Genomic DNA, 26,824 nt, shown 5'->3' on the forward strand with positions numbered 1-26,824 from the left:
AAGTGGTGAAGAAATAATTGGACCTTTTTATGAGAAAGAGCTACAAACAACCTTGTGCACACCAGGGAAATAAATAACAACAGTGTAAAACACGAAACAAATATATTTTATAGGAATAGTTTTTTTTACATTTTTATGTATATTCAGTAGGAATTCTTCTATGTCCCCAGGGTAGCGTCCTTATTCCATCTCGAAGAACACACCGTTTGCCATCTTTTGGCGAAAGTGATTTCTTGAATTGTGTCATACTATAAAGATCGTGCAGGTGGCTTCGGATGCTGTTGATTTGTCTGTACACATCTTCGAGAGTCTTAAAACATCTACGATAGTAATCTATTTTGATTTCGTTTTCCACCACTGATTTCTTGATTCCTTTAGCCTTTTTAGATGTTTTTATACAATTCAAACCTTCCTCTACGTCAGTAGCATACATTTTTGACTTCAGTCCAACGTATTCAACCATGATCAGACCTTCCAGCTCATCTTTCATTTTTCCGAGAACTTTTTTGTTTACTCGAGGCATACCAAAAGGGTTGGGGTTTTGATATGCACTCGTGTCGAATTCGTCAATCATTTCTTTCATGTCCATGTACCAGTCTTCTGTACATATGATGTAAATCAGTGAGTCGGTATCAGTATAGGCGAGTATAACCCGATCACCATATCTGCTCTTCATCACTTGATAGTGGAAACGGTATATAAGGGTTTTCAACACATCTATAATAGCCACTCCCACGTAAATTGGTTTGTTGAAAATAAGTGATGTTTTGGTCATGTGCACAGCTGCAAGATGGTCCGTAAATTTTTTCCGACTCTTAAATGTCGGTTTGGCAATTAATTTATCTGCCTGTCGTTCGTCGATTACCAGACGAACGTCCACTCTATTCCGAAGGTTTTCCATAGTTTTCCCAAATACCGCGTTATTCATAAGCTTGTAGAAGTCAATTTCGAATTTATTCTTTGCCTTGGTCCTCATGTTAGTGTTTAAATCGATGTATGGTTTCATCCACGGTTATTGAGAAAACTCAAGAACCCGATGTATATTTTTTAGTTTAATTCCGAGGTTGAGATACTGTTTTAAATATCTGTAGTGTACAACGTATCTAGATCGGTCGTACAAAGTGGTGACCTGTTTGGGTATTTTTGACCCAGGTGAAATCATGTGGTGAGGTGCGAGTGGAAAGTCTGCATGGTGGTCATGAATTTATTCGGGATACTCGAGGTCAACTTCAAGAATGTAGCTGGTGGCCGCGTCATCACTGATGTCTAAAACATTTATTTTAGTATCTTTTCGCCATCTAAAGTCACCGAATGGCATCGCCTGTGACATAGCCCAAGCATATAGGTTATTCGCATCTAAGTACACCAGGTAGCTAGGTTCTTTGTTCTCATCGAAGCCTTGACTCATGTACTTGTTGTTGGCTCGAGCTTGTCTCAAGCAACACTGCGAAACACCTCCACGAATTCCTTTTTCGACCATTATAATCATATCGGGGTCGGTCAGTAACTGGCGCTCTACATCAGTGAGTTTCAGCATCGCCGACCAGGCTAATCCGGGAGCTTTAAAGTACCATGCTGGGTCAAGACTATATGTTTGAAGGCAAACGTCTCTGAAGTTGTCCATAACGTCTGCCAACTGGAGGACATCAATCTTGTTGTAAAACAAGGTGTACTCTCTCATATCTTTGATGTTGAACTCATCCCAAACCTTTTGAGCATGCTCATAATCTGATTCTGATACATCACACTTATTTAATTTGTTTTTGAAATCATGAAGTTCCGGCAGAGTTGTCATATCATATTTTGTTATGTTATCCATGAAGTCATAGGGATAAACCCCTTTTCTTGTTACCAAGTCTATCTGTGATGATCTGACAAATCTCTTTGTATGCTCCAACTGATCTGTAGTTAAATTGTTAATCAATTGGTCTAAACTTGCACTTAAAAACTTAAAAGAGTCCAAGAATCTCAGTTCCAACCCTCCCCTAACTCGAATGGTGAATGATATAAATCGCTCATCGTTTTGGGGAATCACTTGGAGTTTCTCACCTTGTCGTCCTATTTCTTTGATGAACTGATGTATGTCATAGCCAGAAAGGTTGTGCAAGAAAACAGGAATAAATTTGGGCTTAGTAATCAATAAGTTACATTTGGAATGGGCAAAGCCTCGATACAAACCAGTGAGGTGGTCGTGATCCCTCACTTTGTCGGTTTCATTGAGAGGTTCCTGGCAGATGTGGCAGGTTACCGCTTCTTTATGTCTACGTATCTCTTCTTCCTCCAATGGTTTCATTGGAATGATCTTTTCGTAGATTTGTTTTATCTCTACAGCCTCCTTTTTCAACGCCTTGACAAACTTTCGTCCAGCATCTTCCCCAAAATATGTCGTTGGAGGCTTTTCACTGCCAGAGATATAGTAACAGAAAGTTATAGCTTCGTGTTTCTGATAGCTGTATGTGTACGATCTCTTAGCACAGTTTTCATCAACTCCCGATGGTTCACAAGTAGAATTCGGGAGGAGCATGCTCTCCAGATCGGCATAAATGACATAAGGAACTTTCATTGATTTATTGTCTTCTGTAAATTTTATTTTGCCATTTCTTCCAGTGGTAGGGAGCTTTATTTTTACGGCATCATGTCTAGAGCAGTCCTCCCTATGTGTCTTCAAATTGTCTTCGTTATAAAAATGCTGAAGACAACGTCCGCACATATCGCATTTTCCACCATGTTTTGTAGCTTGACTGCGAACTAAACGAGATAGGTTTTTGATTAGAAAGTAGTGTGAGTTCGTTCCATCTTTAACCAACGACAGGTCTACATGCACAGGCTTTTCTTCATCTGTTACACACACGGGAAAAACATCACTATTTTCTTCAAGACCGTATACATTGATCGATAATCCTGCACGCTTTTCGAATTTTTTTACATCAGTCAGTTTGACTGGAAAATCTATCCCATCAAATAACTCGAGAAATCCATCAACCTAAGCAGTGTAGCTTTCGATCCGCTCCGGGTGTACGTTTAGAGGGTGGAGTGCTGCTAGACAACACCACATGAAACAACGCTGATCATTGTTTTTTATGTTTACAAAAGCGTGTTTCAAGCGATTTTTTTCTGGCAGGGCTATGTAACTAGACCCTTTCAAAGGCTTAAGTCGGTTGATATGTAAAAGAAGACATTCAATCGTTTTCATGTTCCAATTGGAGCCTTTGTGATTAAAACTTTCCATCTCAGTCAATAGTTTTTGTTTTGCCTCATTTAACAAATCTGATGGATTAGAATCTTCGTAAATGATGATGTTTTTCGTTTTGAATTCGAAATCAGATTCGACTTTTTCCGTAATCCCTTTAGCGAACTTTGCCTTAAGGATAAGTTGGATTTTCAATGAAGTTCCCTCATCACGAACCTTTTCGATTATAAGTTTTTTGGAATCTTCGATAAAAGTTTCAACACTTTTGTAGCCATTTACTTTGGCATTATTGATCTCGAACGTCTTCATTCGACCTCTGAACGCCGTTTTAGATTGGATGATTTCAAGTTTAGGTGGGGGAGGCTTACGTGGGACTTGCACTATGATGGATGGCCGAACTATGACGAATGGCCGGTTTAGTTGCTGTTTTTCTATCCACGCCGCTTTGTGAGCTCTACTCCCAGTATGACGGGTCCAGTTTTTCCTAGTAATACTGAGGTGACATACATCACAGAATTTTAATGTTTTTGTATCGGCTCTCCTGACGGGAACTGCACGACATCCGAAACATCTTCTTCCTGCTCTTGAATGTCCATCATCTCAGTAGCACCATGTAGTTGTTCCGAAATATCGAACTCACTATGTTAGGGTTGACGACGCTTCGGTGGTGTAGGACGGGTCTCGTTATCGCTGTCGTTGTCAGTAGGAAACGGCCGCTTGGTAGCACTTTGAACAACCGGTGACACATGATGTTCTCCGTCAGAGACCGAGGCAACATCTAAGCGGCGTTCTTCCCTAGCACCTTGTTGTTCCTCAATATCGTCTTTATAACGTTGGAGCCAACGACGCTTCGTTGGTGTAGGAAGGCTGTCGTCATCACTCTCGTTATCACTAGGAAACGGTCGCTTCGTAGCACTGATACTAGCCATCACCACAAATCCTCGTCACACTTATAAATGTAGAGTTGAAATGACTTTTCACGCACTACAAAATTTTAATTTCAAAGACTCGAAAATTGTAATAGCACCTCTCACAACCACCTCTCAGAGAAGACTGACGAAATACCGGGCTGTTGCACAATCATCGAAACACATGACCATATATGGTAATGTTCTTAAACATTCCAAGATGATCACGTGACCATAATGCATTTCCTTTTATGGTAATGTTTTAGAGCATTCCATGATCACATGATCCTAAGACAAGTGACATCACTAAACACGGAACGACTCAACTCAGAAGACACGTAATACTCAAAAGGAACGTACAGTATTTGAGAGTAATTCCAACCTCTATGCACATATAAGCTGTATGCAACGAGCCACGGCGATGTTGTGGGTCACAAACTACCAATAGCACAAGAATACATACTCCATGTGTGGGGTTGGAGAACACCTCCGGATTTTGTGGGGAGCTATTCCTATAAGAACCCATATTGGATCCCCCAGTAGGACAGACATATATATACTACTGACCTACCTCACTCCACGTGGTCGGAGATCCTCTGTTTACATGTGACGTCATGGACACACCCCCTCCTCCCTCCCCCCACCCCCCGACACTGGTCTAGACACCTCCTCTCTCATAATTTACCAATTTTACCAACATTTTCGTCAAAATTCACTGCAAACCATGAACACGCGTGTCTCCAGCTTCACACCTAGTGCGAGCCTAGTTAGCTGTCACAGCACTCCAAACACACCGCTGTCTACCCAAAACACCCAATATGAGTCTACACCCATCGCCTTCTTGCGGGGTAATAACACAAATAATGGTATTAAATAATAAATAATGGTATGCTCGCCTTCTTGTCTGACCACACAACACTGGACAACACACCCCTTTCGAGGAAAAACAGCTGTCACATGACCAGACAAGGGGGAGGTCACTGACCCTCCTCACTCACATACCTTCAGCGTTTTTACTGATTTTACCACCATTTTCATCAAAATTCACTCAAAAACCATCACTTTTTCCACCAAATTCAACAGAAAGTGAAGGAAAACACACAGATTTTCAAAGTTTTCAACGATACCTCCTCTGTCCCAGAATCCCCAAAAGTACTACTACTGACGTGCCTCACTTCCGGGGGGTGTACCTAAAAAACTAGCTAAAAAATCTTTTTAGAATATTTTTAGAGAAAAGATCCAAAGATTATTTGAATTGTATATTAACAAACCACTAGTACTCCAGCCAGTGGCACTGCTGATACAATTCCTAAAATTACACTGAACTCAATTCAATGGGTGATCCCACATGTGATACCATCAGATGGGGAGAAGTTACAATTACAAAAGATGTTATTGCAAAATAAAAATTTGCAAATTGCATTTAGAAGTTTAGAGCTGCACGAACTTCCATCATATCCCAATACCACAAGACATACATGGTCAGTAAAGACGTCTTCCAGTTTGGAGAATCCTAGATATGGTAATAAAATCGGTCGAGTAGAACTCTAGATTTAGTTGTACAAAGATTTTTAAAACTGAATTATATATAGAATAGATAATCAATGACAAAATCAGAGTTAATAAAAAACCTAATAGTTAGAATAATATTACGTTTAACCAGCTGTTAGTTGAAACAAATTATATAGGACTAAAACAAATAAATTATTACAAAGATTGCTTTACAAAATAATTTGATCATCCTAGTATATTACTATGAATATTTAATTAATCTGCCATCCTCGTACCGAAGAATTGAATGTATCAATGGTCAGCATTACATAGAGTATAAATAAACCCTAAGTATGTCTTTTAATTTTTTTCCAAATGCTGAATTTGTGTCCACCTGTTTATACTGATTATTACTGTTTATACGTGTACTCTTGATATTAAGTAACACTAAAAGATACTACAACTACAATCAGCTGGTGCGCAGTGTTTTCCATTCCGTTCAACGCTTGGGTTTAACTTTAACTTAACCTAAAACGTGTTGTATAGTGTTTGAGAGACTAATTGTTTATACACTTTAAAGTGACTGTAGGAAAAATATATTGTGTAACAGGAGCGCAAATTAACTTTGCTCACTAGTTAGACAAATAACTATTTTTATTTGTATTAGAAATCGTTAGATTCTACCTTTCCTACTCATCTTATACTAAGAATCGTCGATTAGCAGCCCGTTCAAGTCCTAGTGGTAGTCCGGGGATGGGTTCATTCAACGGTATTGACTGTCACATTTCTTAAAAGTTTTTAGAACTGTGATATTAAACATTTTTAAAGAGGGGAAAGGTCGCAATATTTATGCTAAAAGTTGTCAAAATCCTTATAATTTTACGAACTTGGGAGCGAGCTTGCCAGAGGAGCTCACCTGGATATGTTTCTCGAGCTTGTCGACGTTGATCTGAGCTCGTTGGGAGAATATTGCACACGCCATTGGAGTAGCGAACGTCAGAATGGCTCCACAGATGAGAGTCTGCACTGGCGCTGCACTCCACGGATACCTTCTGAACACCCCCTTCTGATCTAGCTTGTTCACTATGACTGGGGTTAACACTGAAATAATAACAAACCTACGTAAGTAATTCAAAACTTAAGAAATACATGTTTCTATGTGACTAGCCGTTTCTTTAGTGATGAGGTTAATTTACTAAATGCACAATAATTATTAACGACAGTTGAAGTACAGGCAGTTTAAAACCGCTAACTTACGACACATCTTGCTCGGAATTGCAAAATTAAGGTTTGCAGGTCAAAATAAGGAGAAAATCAAGAATTAAAGTTTTTCAAAATCACTTCATTAACCAGATATCCACCAATTTGTATTTTTACATAAACATTTTTATCTTTGAATCGTTTCAACCGATCTTTTTTGGTGTGTGTGTTTAAGGTTGAGGAGACCCATGTAAAAAAATACTTGATCCAATTAAAATGTTCAAAATGGTGGCCAAATTTTTAAAATTAAATGACAAAAAATAGCTGATGTTATGGAAAAATGTCAAGGAAGCATTTAAAACTTCCTATCAAACGATACCAAGGCCAAAAAGATCGAATAAAAAATAGCTTAAATATAACGATCTTTAGTTGTAAATTAGGTGGAATATTGAAAAAACTTGAGCCAGCTTCCCTCATTTTACCTGATTTGTACCTACAAATCGTGATATTTTTGCTATTTATTATTCAATGTTTTTGCAGTTGGTGTAGTTTGATAAGAAATTTTAATTAAATGCTAATTAAAAGGGTTCTTAAATTTTTTTCAATCTTTTTTTTAAAATAGGAATTTTTTAATTTAAATTTTAAAATTTAGTTTTTACGCGTTCGTTATGTAATTCTTTGTTGTTGGTCAGCTTCTTGGACTTATACTCCAACAATATACAGCAAATGCGTTGTTTGTGGTCTCTCAACACATACTTGTAACATGTACACGTCTTAACACTATTTTTCTTTCGCTTTAATTCGATTGAAATTGAAATTGAAATGCAAATAATTAAATTTAACAGAATGTATTGATGCTTCTAAATTTGCCTACTTACATCTGTGACACAATTAAACTGACCCATGCTTGGTGACCCCATCACTACTCTACTGAAGACCACAGCTGCGATGCCTGTTTTGGCAGCCACCTTTGACTCGCCAAGCTTGTTGTTGTTTATATCGTACACTGGTATCCCAGTCTCAATCTCCCTTAAACAAAACTATACATGGTAAGTATTCACAGCCTAAATTCATAAAAAAGCTATTATGATTTAGGAATAATTTAAATATATTGCAGAAAGAGTTTAGTTAAAGAATATCTTCTAAGAGGTTAAACTGCTCTGTGAGTTAATTATTTTATGATTTAGTTTTAACGTATTAATTATTTAACTTGTTAAAATTTTTACATCTTGTACTGTACTATGTTGATTGAGAAGTTATTTATTACATTTTTTACGACTAGTTTGCTTACTTAATTCTCATCGTAGGAATGTTGATACAGTTGGCTGCAGCTACGGCAGCAAAAGGCACTAGGCGACCAATAAGAGGAGGTGCTCTCTGAAAATTAAAACAGTCTAATAAGTAGCCAATAGATGTCAATTTGTGTATGTTTATGCCAAAAATATGAATATATTAAGACTATGAGTGAGTGTTTTAGCGAATTTTCCTATAGGGAAGTAGCTATTACCGTAGGTGGCACGGGAAGACGAATGAGTCTGTGTTCGTTGAGTAAGACTTTAAGCCGGGACCAATATACTTTTCCATTTTTATGTCTCTAGAGGTTAAAAACAAAAACAGTGAGATAAAACAAAAAGTATATAATGTCAACTATACGTGTAACTATACGTCAGTAGATAGTTTCATGCCGATCCTGGGCCAAATATATGAATATCTGATGTAAACTTGATGTTATCAAAAAATCACAATTTCGATTTATTATATCATTTTTTATTGACGTGCGATGATTAATATCTATAAAGAAAACCCTCAATAGATATTTCTATATAAGTTTGTCCAAAGACTGTTTCATGATTAATAAATAAACAATCATATGTTTCCTCAATTGTTTCCGGTTGAAAACAAAGAATAGTTTCAGTGTGTTGTTTTGTTGAATACAATAAAGAGGATACCTAGTTTTTGTTAAAATTTATTTTGTCATTTCTAATGTTTGATATTAATCGTCCGTGATATCAAAGGAATTGAATCACGTATAGTGACGACATCAATTGGCGACCGTGACAGGACTTTTAATTGGGAAAGACAAAATTAGGAGTTGAAGATTTAACAACTGAAATGCTAGAGAAAGGCTTGGAAGAAGGTGAGCAGAAGGGGACAGGAAGCAGAGCCTACGAGTTTCGACCACGGGTAGGACGAAATACCACGTTGGCAGAACAAATACCACAACCTGACCCGGTGAGTACTCTACTGTCCAAAATTTTGGAGAAGCTAGATATCCAATCTGAGATACTTGACTCACAATCGGCATATATTAATAGGTAGTAAAATGTCATCACTTGTGGAACAAACTTCTCAAAACTGTTCAAAATTAGGAAAAAGAATCGAATCATTGGAGTCAGATGTTGTCAAACCATTGATAAAATTACAAAGTTAGAAACAAATTTTGATAGTAACTCTGATAAATTAAATGAATTGGAAACTAAAATTAATTACATGGAAACTAAATTTAACACTAAAATGGAAGTTATTGGAACACAGGTATCCTCACAGGAAAAGACAATTACTTTGAATAATCCAGAATCCCAACTATCTTTCATGCCTACGGTAGATCTCAGCATTATAAAAGACAGTCTACCAGAATTTCACGGGAGGTTGGAGGAATGTCCCACAGCGTTTCTAGCTACGTGCGAATCTTTGTTAAAAAGGACGTGTATACCGTCAGAAATATATCTGCAGATTGTGAGCCAACAGTTGAGGGGTTCGGCGGGTACTTGGTGGCAAAACATTAAGGGTCTAAGTCTAGAATGGGACACATTCAAACATGAGTTTATGCAGAGATATAATTCACAGGCTGTCAAAGCATTAATCACTAAGAAATTCTTGACAGATGTTCAGCCTAGTGGCATGAGGGCTGGGGCATTTGTTATTCAAAAGTTACAGTTGTTTAAGAGAATGAATGATGGTGGGAGTATTGACGAGAGTGTTACTTATATTGTGGAACTTTTACATGATAAGATTAGGTCTCTAGTTAAGGTAGCTCAACCAAAATCATTTGACGAGCTCAGGAGCATAGTAGCAAAGCTAGACGAAGAGGTAAGCTTTTATTCCTCAAAAACAAGAACTTCGAACCCTGATAACTCCTTTAAATGTTATCAATGTGGGCAAACTGGGCATGTGAAGGCCCGTTGTCCGGAAAACTAGAACAGAACCGTTCTAATAGGGACGAGAATGGTTCTAGAAGAGTTTCTAAGTCCCAAAACTACCAGTCAGAAAGATATTGGTCAAATTTCTAGTGAGAGTGTGGGAAATCCTCGTCCGGCAATTAGTTTACAGGTTGGTGACAAATATTATACTGCAGTCCTTGATACTCAAGCATCACATTCGTTTATTGGCATGTCGGTGGCGAAATTATTAAAACCTGTTCGTCCAGACAGCGTAACTGTTGTCAAAGGTGCAGTACAGGATATAAATTACAAAATCGAAGGATTTACTTTTCTTGAAGCCAAATGTTCTCAAGAATCTATTCACATTCCGGTAAAAGTGATTAAGGATTTAATCCCGGAAATCATACTAGGGCATGATTTCCTTGTCAAATACGGTGTGTTAATAGATTGTACAGCAAAAGAAATATTTTTCGGCATTAAAAATAGAGTTAGATTGGGATGGTTAGAGGACTAACACTTTGATTTGGAAGCAGAATTAGAAAACAACGTTTTGGATGAACTGAAAACAGGGATATTGGATCTTAATTAAAGAACAGACTTGATTAATTTACTCAGTATCTTTCAAGAGGTAATTACAGACAGAATTGGGTTTACTACTACGGTAAAACACAAGATCTCTTGTAAAGATAACACTCCTGTCAAACAGAAACCTTACCCTCTTAATCCCGACAAACGGAAGTTTGTCATAGAAAAAGTAAAGGAAATGGAAAATCAAGGGCTAATTGAACTGTCATCTTCAGGATGGGCTTCACCAATAGTATTACCCAAAAAGAAGAACAGAGACTACAGACTTTGTGTGGATTTACGTGAAGTCAACAATAAAACTATTGCTGATGCTTACCCAATGCCTGTTCTACGACATCTGATTAAGCAAGTTAGTGGGGCCAAAGTATTTAGCACTTTAGATTTGAATTCTGGCTATTGGCAAGTAGAGGTAGAAGAATCATCTCGGCCTATGACCGCTTTTTCAACACCAAGGGGGCTATATCAATTCCGTGTTATGCCCTTTGGATTGAAAAATGCCCCAGCAACATTTATGCGTCTGATAGACAAAGTTTTGTCGGGTTATGTTGGTGAATTTTGTCAAGTTTATTTGGATGACATACTAGTTTACAGCAAAACATTTTCTGACCATTTGGAACATTTGGCTAGAGTATTAGAAAGATTAAAAATTTATGGACTTACCTGTCAAGTGAAGAAATGTCACTTTATGTCCAACTCAGTAGAATATCTGGGTCATGTGTTAACAGACAAAGGATTAGAGAGACAAACTGAGAAAAACAAGGCTATTGAAGAGTATGAAAGACCTGGTACGAAGCGGAAAGTACGACAATTTTTGGGCCTGTGCGGTTGGTACAGTTGTTTTGTACCTAATTTTGAATCCAAGGTTTCACCTCTGACTGACCTTCTTCATAAAAATACACCTTTTAAATGGACCGAGACGGAAGAGAAAGCTTTCAGGGAGATAAAGAGATCCATCTGTGACTCTCCGGGATTAGCTTATTTGGACCCCAACCGGGAAATATGCTTACAGACAGATGCCAGTAATGTGCCTTGGGGCTGTTCTCTTTCAAGAGCGGATAGAAGGAGGCAAGGATATCATTGAATATGCAAGCAGGAAACTTTCCCTTTCTGAGAAAAACTATTGTACAGCTGAAAAGGAGGCTCTGGCGGTAGTGTGGGCAGTCGGGAAATTCAGGGGGTATCTCGAGGGAAGACAATTTAAATTATTCACTGATCACTCATCACTACAGTGGCTAAACAAAGTATCCGGAACCAAGTCAACACTGATGCGATGGTCCTAAATTTTGGCCGATTTTGACTTTGAAATACATCACGTCCCAGGAGAGTTAAATCAAGCCGCTGATAGCTTGTCAAGAAACCCGGTAGACAGTGGTGAGATATCCAAAGAACTCATGGAGAGGGAAGTTCCAGTCCCAATGAAGTTAAGACAGATTGAGCCTGTTCTTATGGTGGCACAACGGGAAATTGTGACATTGACTTGGAACTGATAAAGAAATGGCAGAATGAAGATGCAGCTTGTAGTAGAATGAAATCCTGGATAACCAAACGTTACACTAATTCTGAAGCTGTCCCATTCCAGTTCAAGACATGCTATAAGAACCTTCGCTTGGAAGACAGTTTACTTATGTACAAATCTCATCTATCAGAACCTTCTCCTGTGATTGTAGTTCCGAAGTCTCAGGCCGTAAGGATTCTAGAGAAGTACCACGACAGACCTGAAGCTGGCCATCCAGGACAAGACGAGACCTACACTTCGATTCGGCGCCGTTCCTTCTGGGTAAATATGCATCGGGACATCAAGAACTACGTCCAATCCTGCACTATCTGTGCCAAGGCTAACAACCAAAAAGCTAGTACAAGCATGAGAGGACGTCGGCCACACCAGCCGTGGGAGGTTGTTGCTCTAGATCTTATGGGACCATATCCCAGAACATCTCGAGGGAAGACTGGAATTTTGGTGGTGACAGACCTTTTTACCAGGTGGGTCGAAGCATTTGCTATTCCTGAAGCTACATCGGGAAGAATCCTACCGATCCTACGAACAGAGGTCTTTAGTCGGTATGGTTATCCACGATGTCTTCTCACAGATAATGGCAGTCCGTTCATGTCAAAACAATGGTTGCGGACTTTAACTGAGTGGGCTATTGAACACTGGACAACGCCAATCTACCATCCTCAGGCAAATCCTACTGAACGGAGAAATCAGGAGCTTAAGAAGCTGTTCAGAATTCATTTGTTTGACAAAGAACATACCAAATGGGATCAAAACTTGCATGAGTCTCTCCTGGCCATCAGACAACGAGTGAATCGCGTCACAGGGTTCTCTCCAGCAGAACTTTTTTCTCGGTCGGGAAATAAAAAGAACTGGTGATTGGAACTTTATGCATGAAAAATCTCCTGAAACTATGAATTTGACTGCATGGCATGAAGAGAACGCAAAACAAATCAAACGTATGAATCGACAAGCCGAAGAGAGTTCGAAGAGGGAAGCAGAGAGAAATGATGTACCTGAAGAGCAGGACCTGAAACCGGGTACGTTGGTTCTTCGGCGAAACCATCCTTTGAGTAGTAAGCTTACAAATGTGCATGCAGGGATGGCACGGAAATGGCTTTGACCATTTGAGGTGGAACACAAGCTAGGGAAGGGAGTGTACCTCTTGAGGTCTGATCCACCAATTAAGGTACACATGTCGGAGTTGAAATTACTCCCGCAAACTCTCCGTGAAGCAACTCAAGCCGAAGATGATGAACTAGAAGCAGAAGACCATAACGATGCCTTACCTGGTTATAACTTAAGGTCTAGAAAGAGGAAGATTTAATATATATATTGAGGGTTTTGGGGGGGATGATTGACGTACGATGATTAATATCTATAAAGAAAACCCTCAATAGATATTTCTATATAAGTTTGTCCAAAGACTGTTTCATGATTAATAAATAAACAATCATATGTTTCCTCAATTGTTTCCGGTTGAAAACAAAGAATAGTTTCAGTGTGTTGTTTTGTTGAATACAATAAAGAAGATACCTAGTTTTTGTTAAAATTTATTTGGTCATTTCTAATGTTTGATATTAATCGTCCGTGATATCAAAGGAATTGAATCACGTATAGTGACGACTTCAATATCATTTCATTAATCTTTGATGGATGATTTAAGAATCTTAAAAAAATATCATCAAAATCTGGTTTAATACAAAAATTCTATTCAAAATGTCTAAAAATAATTGGAATATTTTTTAAAATGATATATTTCCTTTTGTAAAACTGAAATATGCATTACAAATTAATGTAATATTTGTTTCATCTCCAAAACTCAATTTGAAATCAATATTATATATTTTGTTTAAGAATTGATAGTAAAATATCTAGTTTGTATACTTTCTTTGTTTTAAAAATAATTTTATGTTTTTAGGTGTTATTTCAAAACTATTATCTAAAATACATAATGTATAGATTTCATTGGTATAGTTCGGCCGCTTAGAAAGCGACCTCCTCCAGATTGGTTTAGCATTAGCGCGCAGGTCGTTTTCTAAGCGGCCGAACTATAGTTGTTGTGTACAATATGGTTGAAAATGATTAAATTTCCTTAAAATATTTATAAGATGTTTGTTCTTATTCTTACGTTTATTATTAATCTTTCTCTTAAATATAATTATTTTACATATATTTCATCCTACACAATTTCCAATAATTTGTGAAATCAGTAAAATTATGGCATCTATAACACATATCCATTTATATGTAAACATTTTTATATCTGAATGTAAGAACCTATTCATTGTCATGAATGTAAGAAGAAGACCGCAAATATTAATCCAGAAATTGTTGAAATGAAAAATGGATTGTTTAGGATTGCTACTAAATGTTCAATATGTAAAACAAATACAAGTTAGATAATTAAAAAGGAACTAAATAAAATACCCCCGCCGCAGCAAACCTGCAGACTAAGCGAATTTTCATCTACCTGGCTGGAATTCCACTAAATTATTCCCTAAAAATTGTCAGATTTATTCCCTAAATAAGTATCATTAATTTTAATGAGTACTTAGGTTTGCTGCTACAGGGAAGAAAATAGGGGTTTTTATTAAAATATTGATAGCTTAGTATGAAGTAAACAAAATTTAAAAATTTCATTAAAATATACACATAGACATGCAAGCTACAACAGTTTATTTATTTTCCATAAGAATAACATGGTTATTTTAAATTTACACTTTTTTGGGATTTTTCCGTAACCGTTAGGCATACAACATTTCTTCAATCTACTAAATTATTTGTTTTTTTTTAGCTCTACAAAATGGTTTAGAAAGAGATTGCAAAATGTTATGTTTTCAGGGTGAAAAATGGGTGTCTTCCATTTTGCCCCAGTCCATTTACCAGTGTCATTGTCAGTCCATTTACCGGTCAGTCCATTTACCGGTCAAGTGTGGGGGTGAGGAGGCTCTAGGGAGGGGAGGTTTTCCATTTTGCGGTCAGGTTTCGATTCCTAGAATACCAGACTATTTTGAATGAATAGGTTCCATGCACTAGAGCAGCAACATTTCTTGATTGTTTGCAGATGTCGAGTTTTAGATCTTCACGAGGAGTTGTTGATGGAGCCACCTTTATATTAAATAAAATAGAATAGAAACGTAATTTATCTAAAGCGGGTTTCAGTACAAAAATACACTGCCTTTCAAAACAACTCAAGTCAGGTACACAGTATTCAATACTATAATAAAAGAGAACAAATAATTTAATTAAAACTAATACAACTAACCTATATTTACAAATAGAGTTTTCTTGTTTCTCGTCTGAGAGCCTTATAACTTAAAATTTTAATTCTTTCAGGTAAAAAAATTGTATTCCTGAGGGCCGAAAAAAGAAAACCCCTTCTAGTTAGAAGTTGAATTAAAGTTTACACGAGGCAAATGCAGTAGGCTATCCTGTCTTGTGCGCCGTACTTCTTTCCGAGTGGTTAGTTTATCTTTGAGATAGGAGAGTCTGTTGGTTTTGACCACTTTATGTACTATGGCAACAGTTTCAAGGACGCAAAACAACCTGCACTGGTAACATTTCACTTCTTTCTGATATGTGATATGTGATCAATTTTTTAGATCAAATCTTAAAGCATTATTTTGCAAGCGATCCAAGATATTCAAATTTTCTGCTGACAAAGAAACCCCAAAGGCAGGCAAAGCATAATTTAGGTTATTATTGGCATTACCATAAATCTTACCATTTGTAATTTTACATTCTCAGCTAATATATGCCTAAATCTATTTAACACTCTGAGTAAAGATATGACCCTTTGTACGCTTGTTTTTACTTGTTTTGAAAATTTTAATCCTGTATCAATCGTTTAACAGACAGATTCTTCTTAAATCACAAATCATGCTGATAATAGCCTATTAAAAATGGCCGTTTATTTCAACAAACTAGTCTATATACAAACAAGTAGGCAATATACACATCAGTTAAAAATCAAATTAAAAAATATATGTTTAAAAAAATCTATTTACATATAAACAACTCTTTAACTTTGAAAACTGTTTTGGAGAAAAATATGATGTATCTATACAAATTAACAATTTATTCGCGTTCCTTAAGATTTTATCTAAATAAAAAATATATATTGACCTATATTTGAAAGTGGTATTTAGAAAAATAATTACAATAAATTTTTTTTTAATTTTTCTAGTTCATAAAACAATCTTACTTACTATAGATTAAAATGAAAAATTTAAGTCGGGGGGTGAAATACATTTTAAATTTGCATTTTTCATAGTTTTCTCGATTTGTTAACACAATTTTTTACTATTTTTATGTCATTTATGTGCTAGGCAGGTGATTTTAAATAGCCAAAGTTAAGAAAAAACTTCAAAGCAGCTCTAACTTTTTTTACACCAACAGCCGTTACAATTAAATTACAAACATAAAAAGTAAAACAATTTATTGGCAATTAATTTCTAGATTTTTTTTAATATAAAAAAATCATTATTGAACTATGATTTTTCTTGCCCAAAGAAACGTGGAGTAAAAAGTGTGATGTTCAACAATCATCGCGTCTTCTGACCGCCAAAGTGCGTTTATCATTCTTTTAAAGGATTAAAACTTATTTCATTTCACTTTAAGAAAAATGTTCAAATACACATAATACAGTACTACTCGTGATTTGAATAAGTTTATTGCATAGTTTGGTCACATACTATTGGTGCATTGGTGTACAACATACCGACGCGTCATCGGCCTGGCTAACCACTCTGAGTCATCAACCTGGCTCACATGTTCTCGGAATTTTAGAAATATGTGACCGCAAAATGGAAAACTTTTTTTGACCCACCCCTCCAAATTTTTGGGTTGACCGGTAAATGGACGATTTTACCCTTGACCGGTAAATGGACGACCGCAAAATGGACACAACCGAAAAATGAGGAAAACCCATTTTTACCCCATAAGACCCCCCATAAACCCCTGTTCCCATAGTCCGATCATGCTGGTTCACGAATTTGTTCGAATAAATGTAGGTTTACACGTTTATACCAAATTTCATCAAAATCAGATCATTTTTGCTCGAGTTATCGCGCTAACGGACACATATACAGGGTGTTCAAAAAAGGTGGGGACATATTTTACCTAGTGATTCCTTGGGTCAAAAGAAAGATAAAATCAAGAATAAAATTGTTTCCCAAAATCGCTTTGTTAACCAGATATCCGCCATTGTGTATGTTATACATAAACATTTTTATCTTCTAATAGTTTCAACCGATTTTTATAAAACTTGGTATGTAGGTTAAGGTAGAAGAGACCCGTGTTATACAAATATTTCACCTTGATTCAACCTAAAATTTCAAAATGGCGGCCATTCAAAACTTTTATACTTAAATTACTCCAAAATGACTGGTTTTATGAAAAAATGTCAGGAACCCTTTTATTTAGCATTTGTAACCTATCAAACGATACCAAGTACAATTATACAATAAAAAAATAACTAAAAAAGAAAAAAATATCATTACATTTCAATCATTGGCAATTCATTGAACAAAAAGCAATATCTGGTAAAACATATAGTTTTGATATAACGAATATATATAGAAATATTTATAATACAAAATTTGTGATAATTAGTTTTTAAAGAGGTAGATCGAATATCCAAGAGACCTATTTCCAAGCGTACACGGATTACGTGCATAATAGAACCACGCTGGGTTGTGTTGTTTCGTTGGAATCCTGATGTGCGGCAAAATATAAACCGTACGACAAAGTATAAACCGTACGGCAAAGTATAAATATGCAGCAATTAGCAGCTTTCTGTACTATAAACAGTACATGGAAGCCAACTTTGTCGGGTGACTGTAGGAAAAGAATATTACCCCTTACCATTTTAACAGATTACATTACATATTAAAGAACATTTACATACCAAATTACCAAACCTTCAGCGAAAAAAGGTCTTGTAAACTAATGACTTCCTCCGAGCAAAACTCAGTATCGAAGGACTAGATCTAATAAAAGTTATTTTCCTCAATGATATATTTGTAGGACTGTTCAACATGCCCACACAATAATAATTGTTACTGATTGAAATTCTGGAAACCACAGCAATGGTCCATAAAAGAATAGTAATTTACTTACTTTAACCATCCTATTGAGGGTAAGGGCGGTAGCTAAAGCCCCACTTGTTGCCATTGCGTATGACTTTGCCAGCTGACTAAAACAAACGGGTAAAATTAATACTAGCACAGAGGTAAACTAGGCTACTTGACATATCTTACATATTTATAAGTGGTTAAAAGAAATTATCTTCCGCTCAACAAGACACTGTTTGAGCATCTATGCCTGCACGATCCAGTAACGGATATACCTCCCTTTGAAATTAGAACGTGTCTTCCCAACAAACAGATATTTTGTTTTAAATAATATCATAGATTAATCTGCATTACACTGATGAAATCACGGAAGTGTTTAACTACAAAAGATCCACCAATACAATTTTAATACTATTTAAAGGTTCTTCCGAAGGAAGAGATACCAGAGAACATACTAAAAATAACTCCTATGACGTACGGTATGGGGAATATTTTATTTATTGAATGATCAACCATATTTGGTTACTAACGCAATTAATATCATTATTGTTTTTAAACTTATTACTCTTTAAACAATGCTAAATGCTCAAAATATGTATAATTTCACTCAATTTATCGCAGTTAGATGAATTGGTGTAAGCCTTGAAAGTTACCGTCGATTTCGACGGGTTTTACCTAGTGTTTAGCAATTAATGCAGTAAAATTGATATACAGTAAAAAATAGGTAGGGACGATTTATTTAATAATGTCAAATCTATGTCGGCATACACAATTTTTGGTTGATAAAGCAAATGTTAACTGGTTTGGTACGTCTCTAGAAAACTGCTCAATAAGCTGCAGGGTGTCAGGATAAACCAAATTCGATCCATACACACACATTACACATTATCCCGGTAGTACAGAATGGTTCAGAAAATTGAGCCCTCTTATTGCTGAATTTGGGAATAGAGTACAGAGAAAATATACGGGACATTTCAAGATAATGGTAGTTGAGATGAAAAAGAACAGAGAGCTAAGAGGAATAATCACCCAGATTTATGGGTGATTTTCAAAAGTAAAAAGCTCGGATGGACAGGCTATGCGTGGAGGAGAGGGATACATCAACTTGAAAAAAATTATTCCAAGGAATACCACAAGTATGAGGACCACATGGAGTACCAAGCAATAAATAATTCTCCAGACTGGAATCAACATTAAAAGAGGCAAGGGATAGAAGAGAATGGGAGGCCAAAATCCTCTTAAGGTTGCAGTGGCCACTGCGGTAAAACAAGATTATCTTTGAGTAGTATGCAATGGAAGGTGATATTTAGTAAATCGACCACCAATCCCACTTTAAGGCTTTTCAGATCAACACAATCGCTGTTGTAATGTAAAATTATCGGATTTGAAATGCGTATCGTATAGGCCTATAATCGGATGAAAAAATTAGGTGGTCACGTGATATTTGTTTACGAGATAATTTTTTCCTATTAAAACTGCCAGAATTTTCTTAGCGAGTGAACTAGCTGTTCTGAATTATAATCAGTTTTAATCGACTACGGTACTTGATTCCCGTACGTAGGACGGGCCAACAGCTTGTTATTCATTAAATTAATAACTTAAACATAACTGTAAACAATCCTACTTTGACAGTTCTCATTGTGTATCACAGCTTTTTGTTGCTGCTTAGTTCAAATTACCTGTTGCCATATATGAAAAAAATAATAGTGCAGCATCCTGTTTGGAAACCTTATATATTTTTAATGCTATTGCATATTATAGAACCAACTTGGTAAGTTGACTAAATTATTTAATTCCTTTTAAAAATGAAGGAGTTCATAAGGTTAACATGGGAAACTACAGAGCCACTGGGGCGGAGCCCAAAAGGATTTTTGAAATAAGAATATGCCTATAGGTTAATCGGTAATGTTAGGTATCATCATGCCAAATGTCAGCCCAATCCGTCCAGTAGTTATTGCGAGATTGAACTTCAAACAAACAAAACAAACACACAAACTTTCACATTCATAGAAGATGCGGTAAATTATAATGGATTGAACCAGTATCTAATTCAATTGCCAACCTGCCGAACGTTAGTTTACAAAACAATACTTACTCGGCAGGGATGGGATTAGCGCCACTCCGGTTCGTATAGTTGACAACAGCGTTGAAAGACTGATTGAACCACTGCCAGAACACGACAGCAGGAGTTGACCTTGCAAAGGACAACCAATTAATTAGTGAAATAAAGAGATAATACCTACTAACAGAGTCTTGTAAACTTACTCTTAGGCTTGGGGTAACTCCCTTTCCAAATGAGTGTGGCCATTCGTTGTCGTGATGTGAGTGCATGAGCTCACTCTCGTCATCACCTCAACGTGTGTAGAAGGTGCTCCATACATGACTGAGGACTTCAAGAGAGGCTGCAACGTCCTCTCGATGGAACTGGAGCTCATGGAAAATGCTTGTGGGGTTGTTCAAGATTGCCCTGACTAAGATTGAGACGATAGTTTTTTTATTAAGAGCATCATAAACAACTGGCGATCACAAAATCTTCTCCATCTACTTGTAAAATTCTCATTAGGATTGTCATGCAAGTATTATCACTAATTTAGTATTGAAAGTATGTTAGACTAATTAAGAACATTTTATGTCGTGTTAAAAAAGTAAGATTACTTACTCAGTAGTGAATGGCCAATTTACCTTATGTAAATTCTTACAAATCAATAAAAACACCATTTGCAGAAAACACGGTCCTGGAGACAAGATATACCCTCTCCGACGACTAATATTTACGTAATTATAATGCAGTCGAATAAACATAATATTGTTACTGCAACAATCAGCCATACCCAAGGTGACGGTAGTACAGTGTCTAGTGTCAATGCCTTACCCTTCTAATAGAAGGAACGGCTCACACAAGGCCCACAAGGCCCCACTAGAAAAACCTTTTCTAGTGGGGCCTTGGCTCACTCAATTATGAGAGCCAAAACTCTTTTCACATTTTATCACTGTATTCTATCTAGTATAAAAACTGTCCAATAAATTTAAAGAAAACAATGATCGTACTTGTAAAAGGTCATCATCATGCCAGTGATGAACATGTTCATGGGGACCTGGGCTGACATACGGCCCACAAGGGTCATCTTCTCTCCCGTGTCAGGGTGAAACGCTGAGTCGTACAACAGCTTAGCTCGGTAGACATCGTCCAGGGTGAGCGTGCTCGGTAAATCCTCGCCAGCCCTACATGCATTAGGAGTCAAACACTGATTCGTAAACAAATTAGCTTGGTAGACATAGTCCAAGATCAGCGTGCTCGGACACTCCCTGCCAGCCCTACATACAATAGGAATCAAACACTGATTCGTAAACAGCTTAGCTCGGTAAACATCGTCCAGGGTGAGCGTGCTTGGCAACTCAGGAGTCAAACGCTGAGTCGTGCAACAGCATAGCTCGGTAGACATCGTCCAGGATGAACGTGCTCGGCAACTCCTCGCCAGCCCTTCATACATTAGGAGTCAAACACTGATTCGTAAACAGCTTAGCTTGGTAGACATCGTCCAAGATCAGCGTGCTCGGTAAATCCTCGCCAGCCCTACATGCATTAGGAGTCAAACACTGATTCGTAAACAGCTTAGCTTGGTAGACATCGTCCAAGATCAGCGTGCTCGGTAAATCCTCGCCAGCCCTACATGCATTAGGAGTCAAACACTGATTCGTAAACAGCTTAGCTTGGTAGACATCGTACAAGATCAGCGTGCTCGGTAAATCCTCGCCAGCCCTACATGCATTAGGAGTCAAACACTGATTCGTAAACAGCTTAGCTTGGTAGACATCGTACAAGGTCAGCGTGCTCGGTAAATCCTCGCCAGCCCTACATGCATTAGGAGTCAAACACTGATTCGTAAACAGCTTAGCTTGGTAGACATCGTCCAAGATCAGCGTGCTCGGTAAATCCTCGCCAGCCCTACATGCATTAGGAGTCAAACACTGATTCGTAAACAGCTTAGCTTGGTAGACATCGTACAAGGTCAGCGTGCTCGGCAACTCCTCGCCAGCCCTACATACATTAGGAGTCAAACACTGATTCGTAAACAGCTTAGCTTGGTAGACATCGTACAAGGTCAGCGTGCTCGGCAACTCCTCGCCAGCCCTACATACATTAGGAGTCAAACACTGATTCGTAAACAGCTTAGCTTGGTAGACATCGTACAAGGTCAGCGTGCTCGGCAACTCCTCACCAGCCCTACATGCATTAGGAGTCAAACACTGATTCGTAAACAGCTTAGCTTGGTAGACATCGTACAAGGTCAGCGTGCTCGGCAACTCCTCGCCAGCCCTTCATATATTAGGAGTCAAACACTGATTCGTAAACAGCTTAGCTTGGTAGACATCGTACAAGGTCAGCGTGCTCGGCAACTCCTCGCCAGCCCTACATACATTAGGAGTCAAACACTGATTCGTAAACAGCTTAGCTTGGTAGACATCGTCCAAGATCAGCGTGCTCGGTAAATCCTCGCCAGCCCTACATGCATTAGGAGTCAAACACTGATTCGTAAACAGCTTAGCTTGGTAGACATCGTCCAAGATCAGCGTGCTCGGTAAATCCTCGCCAGCCCTACATGCATTAGGAGTCAAACACTGATTCGTAAACAGCTTAGCTTGGTAGACATCGTACAAGGTCAGCGTGCTCGGCAACTCCTCGCCAGCCCTACATACATTAGGAGTCAAACACTGATTCGTAAACAGCTTAGCTTGGTAGACATCGTACAAGGTCAGCGTGCTCGGCAACTCCTCGCCAGCCCTACATACATTAGGAGTCAAACACTGATTCGTAAACAGCTTAGCTTGGTAGACATCGTACAAGGTCAGCGTGCTCGGCAACTCCTCACCAGCCCTACATGCATTAGGAGTCAAACACTGATTCGTAAACAGCTTAGCTTGGTAGACATCGTACAAGGTCAGCGTGCTCGGCAACTCCTCGCCAGCCCTTCATATATTAGGAGTCAAACACTGATTCGTAAACAGCTTAGCTTGGTAGACATCGTACAAGGTCAGCGTGCTCGGCAACTCCTCGCCAGCCCTACATACATTAGGAGTCAAACACTGATTCGTAAACAGCTTAGCTTGGTAGACATCGTACAAGGTCAGCGTGCTCGGCAACTCCTCGCCAGCCCTACATACATTAGGAGTCAAACACTGATTCGTAAACAGCTTAGCTTGGTAGACATCGTACAAGGTCAGCGTGCTCGACAACTCCTCGCCAGCCCTACATACATTAGGAGTCAAACACTGATTCATAAACTGCTAAGCTTGGTAGTCATCGTACAAGGTCAGCGTGCTCGGCAACTCCTCGCCAGCCCTACATACATTAGGAGTCAAACACTGATTCGTAAACAGCTTAGCTTGGTAGACATCTTTTTAGATCAGCGTGCTCGACAACTCCTCGCCAGCCCTACATACATTAGGAGTCAAACACTGATTCATAAACTGCTAAGCTTGGTAGTCATCGTACAAGGTCAGCGTGCTTGGCAATTCCCCGCCAGCCTTCCCTTTAATTCACCGCGGATGCCCGCCAGCTGTCACCCGCAGCGGGCGACCGCTGCACCAATGTGTCACCTGCGATCGACCGCTTGCACGTGGATAGTGTAACAGTCCAACCCCTAAGATTCCCTTAGGGGAGGTTTAAAGGAAGAGGTGAGCTAAACACTTTTCTGTGTATGTTCAGTGAGTGTACTGGTGATGATTAGTAGTATATAAAGACCTTCAACAAATGCCTATACTCATTGAACACTACTGATCAATCTGAAGAAATGTAGAGTTTTACACTTTTGATCATAGTTCAAAATGTTTTATGGCAGATTAAACTGTTTGATATATTTATGTAGGTAAATAAATGAAAAAAAAATCGTAATTCTTGAATTTGTATAAGAAAAATGAATCTTACAAAGAACTTCTTAATTTTATTTCGTCGATAAATCGTTCTGTATTATAGTCCGTAGCATATCGTGAAGTAATTTTGAACGGTGAGAGCTTCAGCTAGGTACACGACAAAACAACTACAGTAAGTACAATGCGCACAGCCAATGACTAGACCACGTGTAGTGAGTGACACTGGTGACTGATAGCAATAAATAAATAAAAAGGCCTTTATTTGAAAGCGAGTTTCATATTACATGTTTTTCAAATTAACTCGAGTCACTAAATCTAAACTATCCTAATATATACATAAGAATATACAAAAAAAGTAAAAAAAAAAATAAAGTTACAATATACATTTATATTTTTTTTTATTGCGGCCATGAATGAGTTTGTAATGAAGTGTTTAAGAAGGCCGAGGTTTGGTAATTAAACATGGGGAAAAAACACCAAAGCACCATGGAAAGGTGCTCAGTGACCCGAGGAAAATCACTGAGGGAAAAGTACTGAGGGAAAGTGCTGAGGGAAGAGTGTACAGTACTTTCACCGGGGTCCGGTACTGGGTACTTCCCCCGCCCTCCAAGCACCTTACGACCCTATAGAAGGAGCATCCTTGGGGGACTTAGAGTTGGGCCTCCGGGCCCGCCCCCGCCGGTAGGCGCCACCGGTGGGTCCCTTCCCCGCACTAGAGGCGTGTAGAGCTCGGTGCTTCCCGTTCCCCGCACTAGAGACGTGTTGAGCTCGGTGCTTCCCGTTCACCAGCACTAGAGGGTTGTTGAGCTCGGTGCTTCCCGATCCCCAGCACTAGAGGCGTGTTGAGCTCGGTGCTTCCCGTTCACCAGCACTAGAGGCGTGTTGAGCTCGGTGCTTCCCGATCCCCAGCACTAGAGGCGTGTTGAGCTCGGTGCTTCCCGTTCACCAGCACTAGAGGCGTGTTGAGCTCGGTGCTTCCCGTTCACCAGCACTAGAGGCGTGTTGAGCTCGGTGCTTCCCGTTCACCAGAACTAGAGGCGTGTTGAGCTCGGTGCTTCCCGTTCACCAGCACTAGAGGCGTGTTGAGCTCGGTGCTTCCCGTTCACCAGAACTAGAGGCGTGTTGAGCTCGGTGCTTCCCGTTCACCAGAACTAGAGGCTTGTTGAGCTCGGTGCTTCCCGTCCCCCAGCACTAGAGGCGTGTTGAGCTCGGTGCTTCCCGTTCACCAGCACTAGAGGCGTGTTGAGCTCGGTGCTTCCCGATCCCCAGCACTAGAGGCGTGTTGAGCCCGGTGCTTCCCGTTCCCCGCACTAGAGACGTGTTGAGCTCGGTGCTTCCCGTTACCCAGCACTAGAGGCGTGTTGAGCTCGGTGCATCCCTTCCCTGCACTAGAGGCGTGTTGAGCTCGGTGCTTCCCGTCCCCGCATTAGAGGCGTGTTGGAGCTCGGTGCTTCCCGTTCCCCGCACTAGAGACGTGTTGAGCTCGGTGCTTCCCGTTCACCAGCACTAGAGGCGTGTTGAGCTCGGTGCATCCCTTCCCTGCACTAGAGGCGTGTTGAGCTCGGTGCTTCCCGATCCCCAGCACTAGAGGCGTGTTGAGCTCGGTGCTTCCCGTCCCCGCATTAGAGGCGTGTTGAGCTCGGTGCTTCCCGTTCCCCGCACAAGAGACGTGTTGAGCTCGGTGCTTCCCGTTCACCAGAACTAGAGGCGTGTTGAGCTCGGTGCATCCCTTCCCTGCACTAGAGGCGTGTTGAGCTCGGTGCCTCCCGCCCCCGCATTAGAGGCGTGTTGAGCTTTTGAATTCTCTGAACTCTTTCCTTATCCTCCTTAGAGATGCTGTTTCCAAATGCAGTAAAGCAATATGTGAAGGCTGGAAGGACCAAGGACCGCATGAGTTGCGTTATGGCATATTCTGACAGGAGAGTTTTAAATCTGATAAGACCTCTCAGTCTTCCCACTGCACGTTGGACTGCAGATGTGACATGGTCAGAAATAAAGAGGTATCTGTCAAGTAGTACAACACCAAGCATGTTGACAGTGTCACAGACAGACAAACCCATGCCATCAAGGGAGACTGCAATATCAAATTTACTCAACTCCTGCATTATAACCCGGTTCAAACAGCCGTGGCACCTGACGGATTAGGAGACCCCAAGGGTTTGCCCTTGGAGTCTCCTAATCCCTCAGGTGCCACGGCTGTTTGAACCGGGTATAGAATGTGTGGTCCAGTATGCATGACAACACACTTGTCAACGTTCAATCCAAGGCCATTCATGTCAGACCATTGAAAAATGCTATGCAAATCAGCATTGATGAGTCCAATTGCTGCTGACGTCATGTCTGGCTTGTATGACCAGTGTAGTTGGCAGTCATCTGCATACAAGTGTGCTGTACTATATTTTACACTTCTTTTTCTTTTCAGACGTGTATAAACTAAACAGCACAGGGCCTAAAAAACCACCTCGAGGAACACCTCGCAATTTGCAAAGCGGATCTGATGTCTCACTCCCAATTTTAGTAACCTGCAGTCGGGACTCTAAATAGGACTGAAACCAACATAAAACTTTTTTGCTGCAACCCATAGTACTTCATGTTAGTCAATAATAGTTCATGATCAATAGAGTTGAATGCCTGAGAATAATCTAGAATAGCTAATGTGCTGTAGAGTCTTTTTGTTTTTGATTCAAATAGTTCAGCAAACATATTAGTCAGTGCAGTACAAGTGCTGTGAACCCACAATCTGTTTTTTCGAAACCCTGACTGAAGCTTAGGCAGTATATTATACTCATCTAGAATTAAAGTGATTTGTTCGGTTACTATCTTCTCCAGTATCTTTGAAATTGCAGGTA

General features: G+C 39.0%; 1 protein-coding gene across 1 annotated transcript in view; it reads right to left on the bottom strand.

Annotated features, from left to right (window-relative positions):
- LOC128982851 (sideroflexin-1-3-like) overlaps positions 1 to 26,824 on the bottom strand; it is a 51,445-nt gene that overhangs the window by 16,047 nt on the left and 8,574 nt on the right. Inside the window, exons 2-7 of the mRNA XM_054401890.1 lie at positions 21,153 to 21,326; positions 20,200 to 20,298; positions 18,151 to 18,226; positions 8,081 to 8,166; positions 7,691 to 7,818; positions 6,506 to 6,690 (exon numbers count right to left, since the gene is read on the bottom strand). Of these exons, the coding sequence (XP_054257865.1) occupies positions 6,506 to 6,690; positions 7,691 to 7,818; positions 8,081 to 8,166; positions 18,151 to 18,226; positions 20,200 to 20,298; positions 21,153 to 21,326 (748 nt within the window). The remainder of the gene's footprint in view (positions 1 to 6,505; positions 6,691 to 7,690; positions 7,819 to 8,080; positions 8,167 to 18,150; positions 18,227 to 20,199; positions 20,299 to 21,152; positions 21,327 to 26,824) is intronic.

The sequence above is a fragment of the Macrosteles quadrilineatus genome, unplaced genomic scaffold (assembly GCF_028750875.1).
Source record: "Macrosteles quadrilineatus isolate MER2022 unplaced genomic scaffold, UCM_ALF_1.0 Scaffold_1__1_contigs__length_201487025, whole genome shotgun sequence".
Classification (NCBI taxonomy): domain Eukaryota; kingdom Metazoa; phylum Arthropoda; class Insecta; order Hemiptera; family Cicadellidae; genus Macrosteles; species Macrosteles quadrilineatus.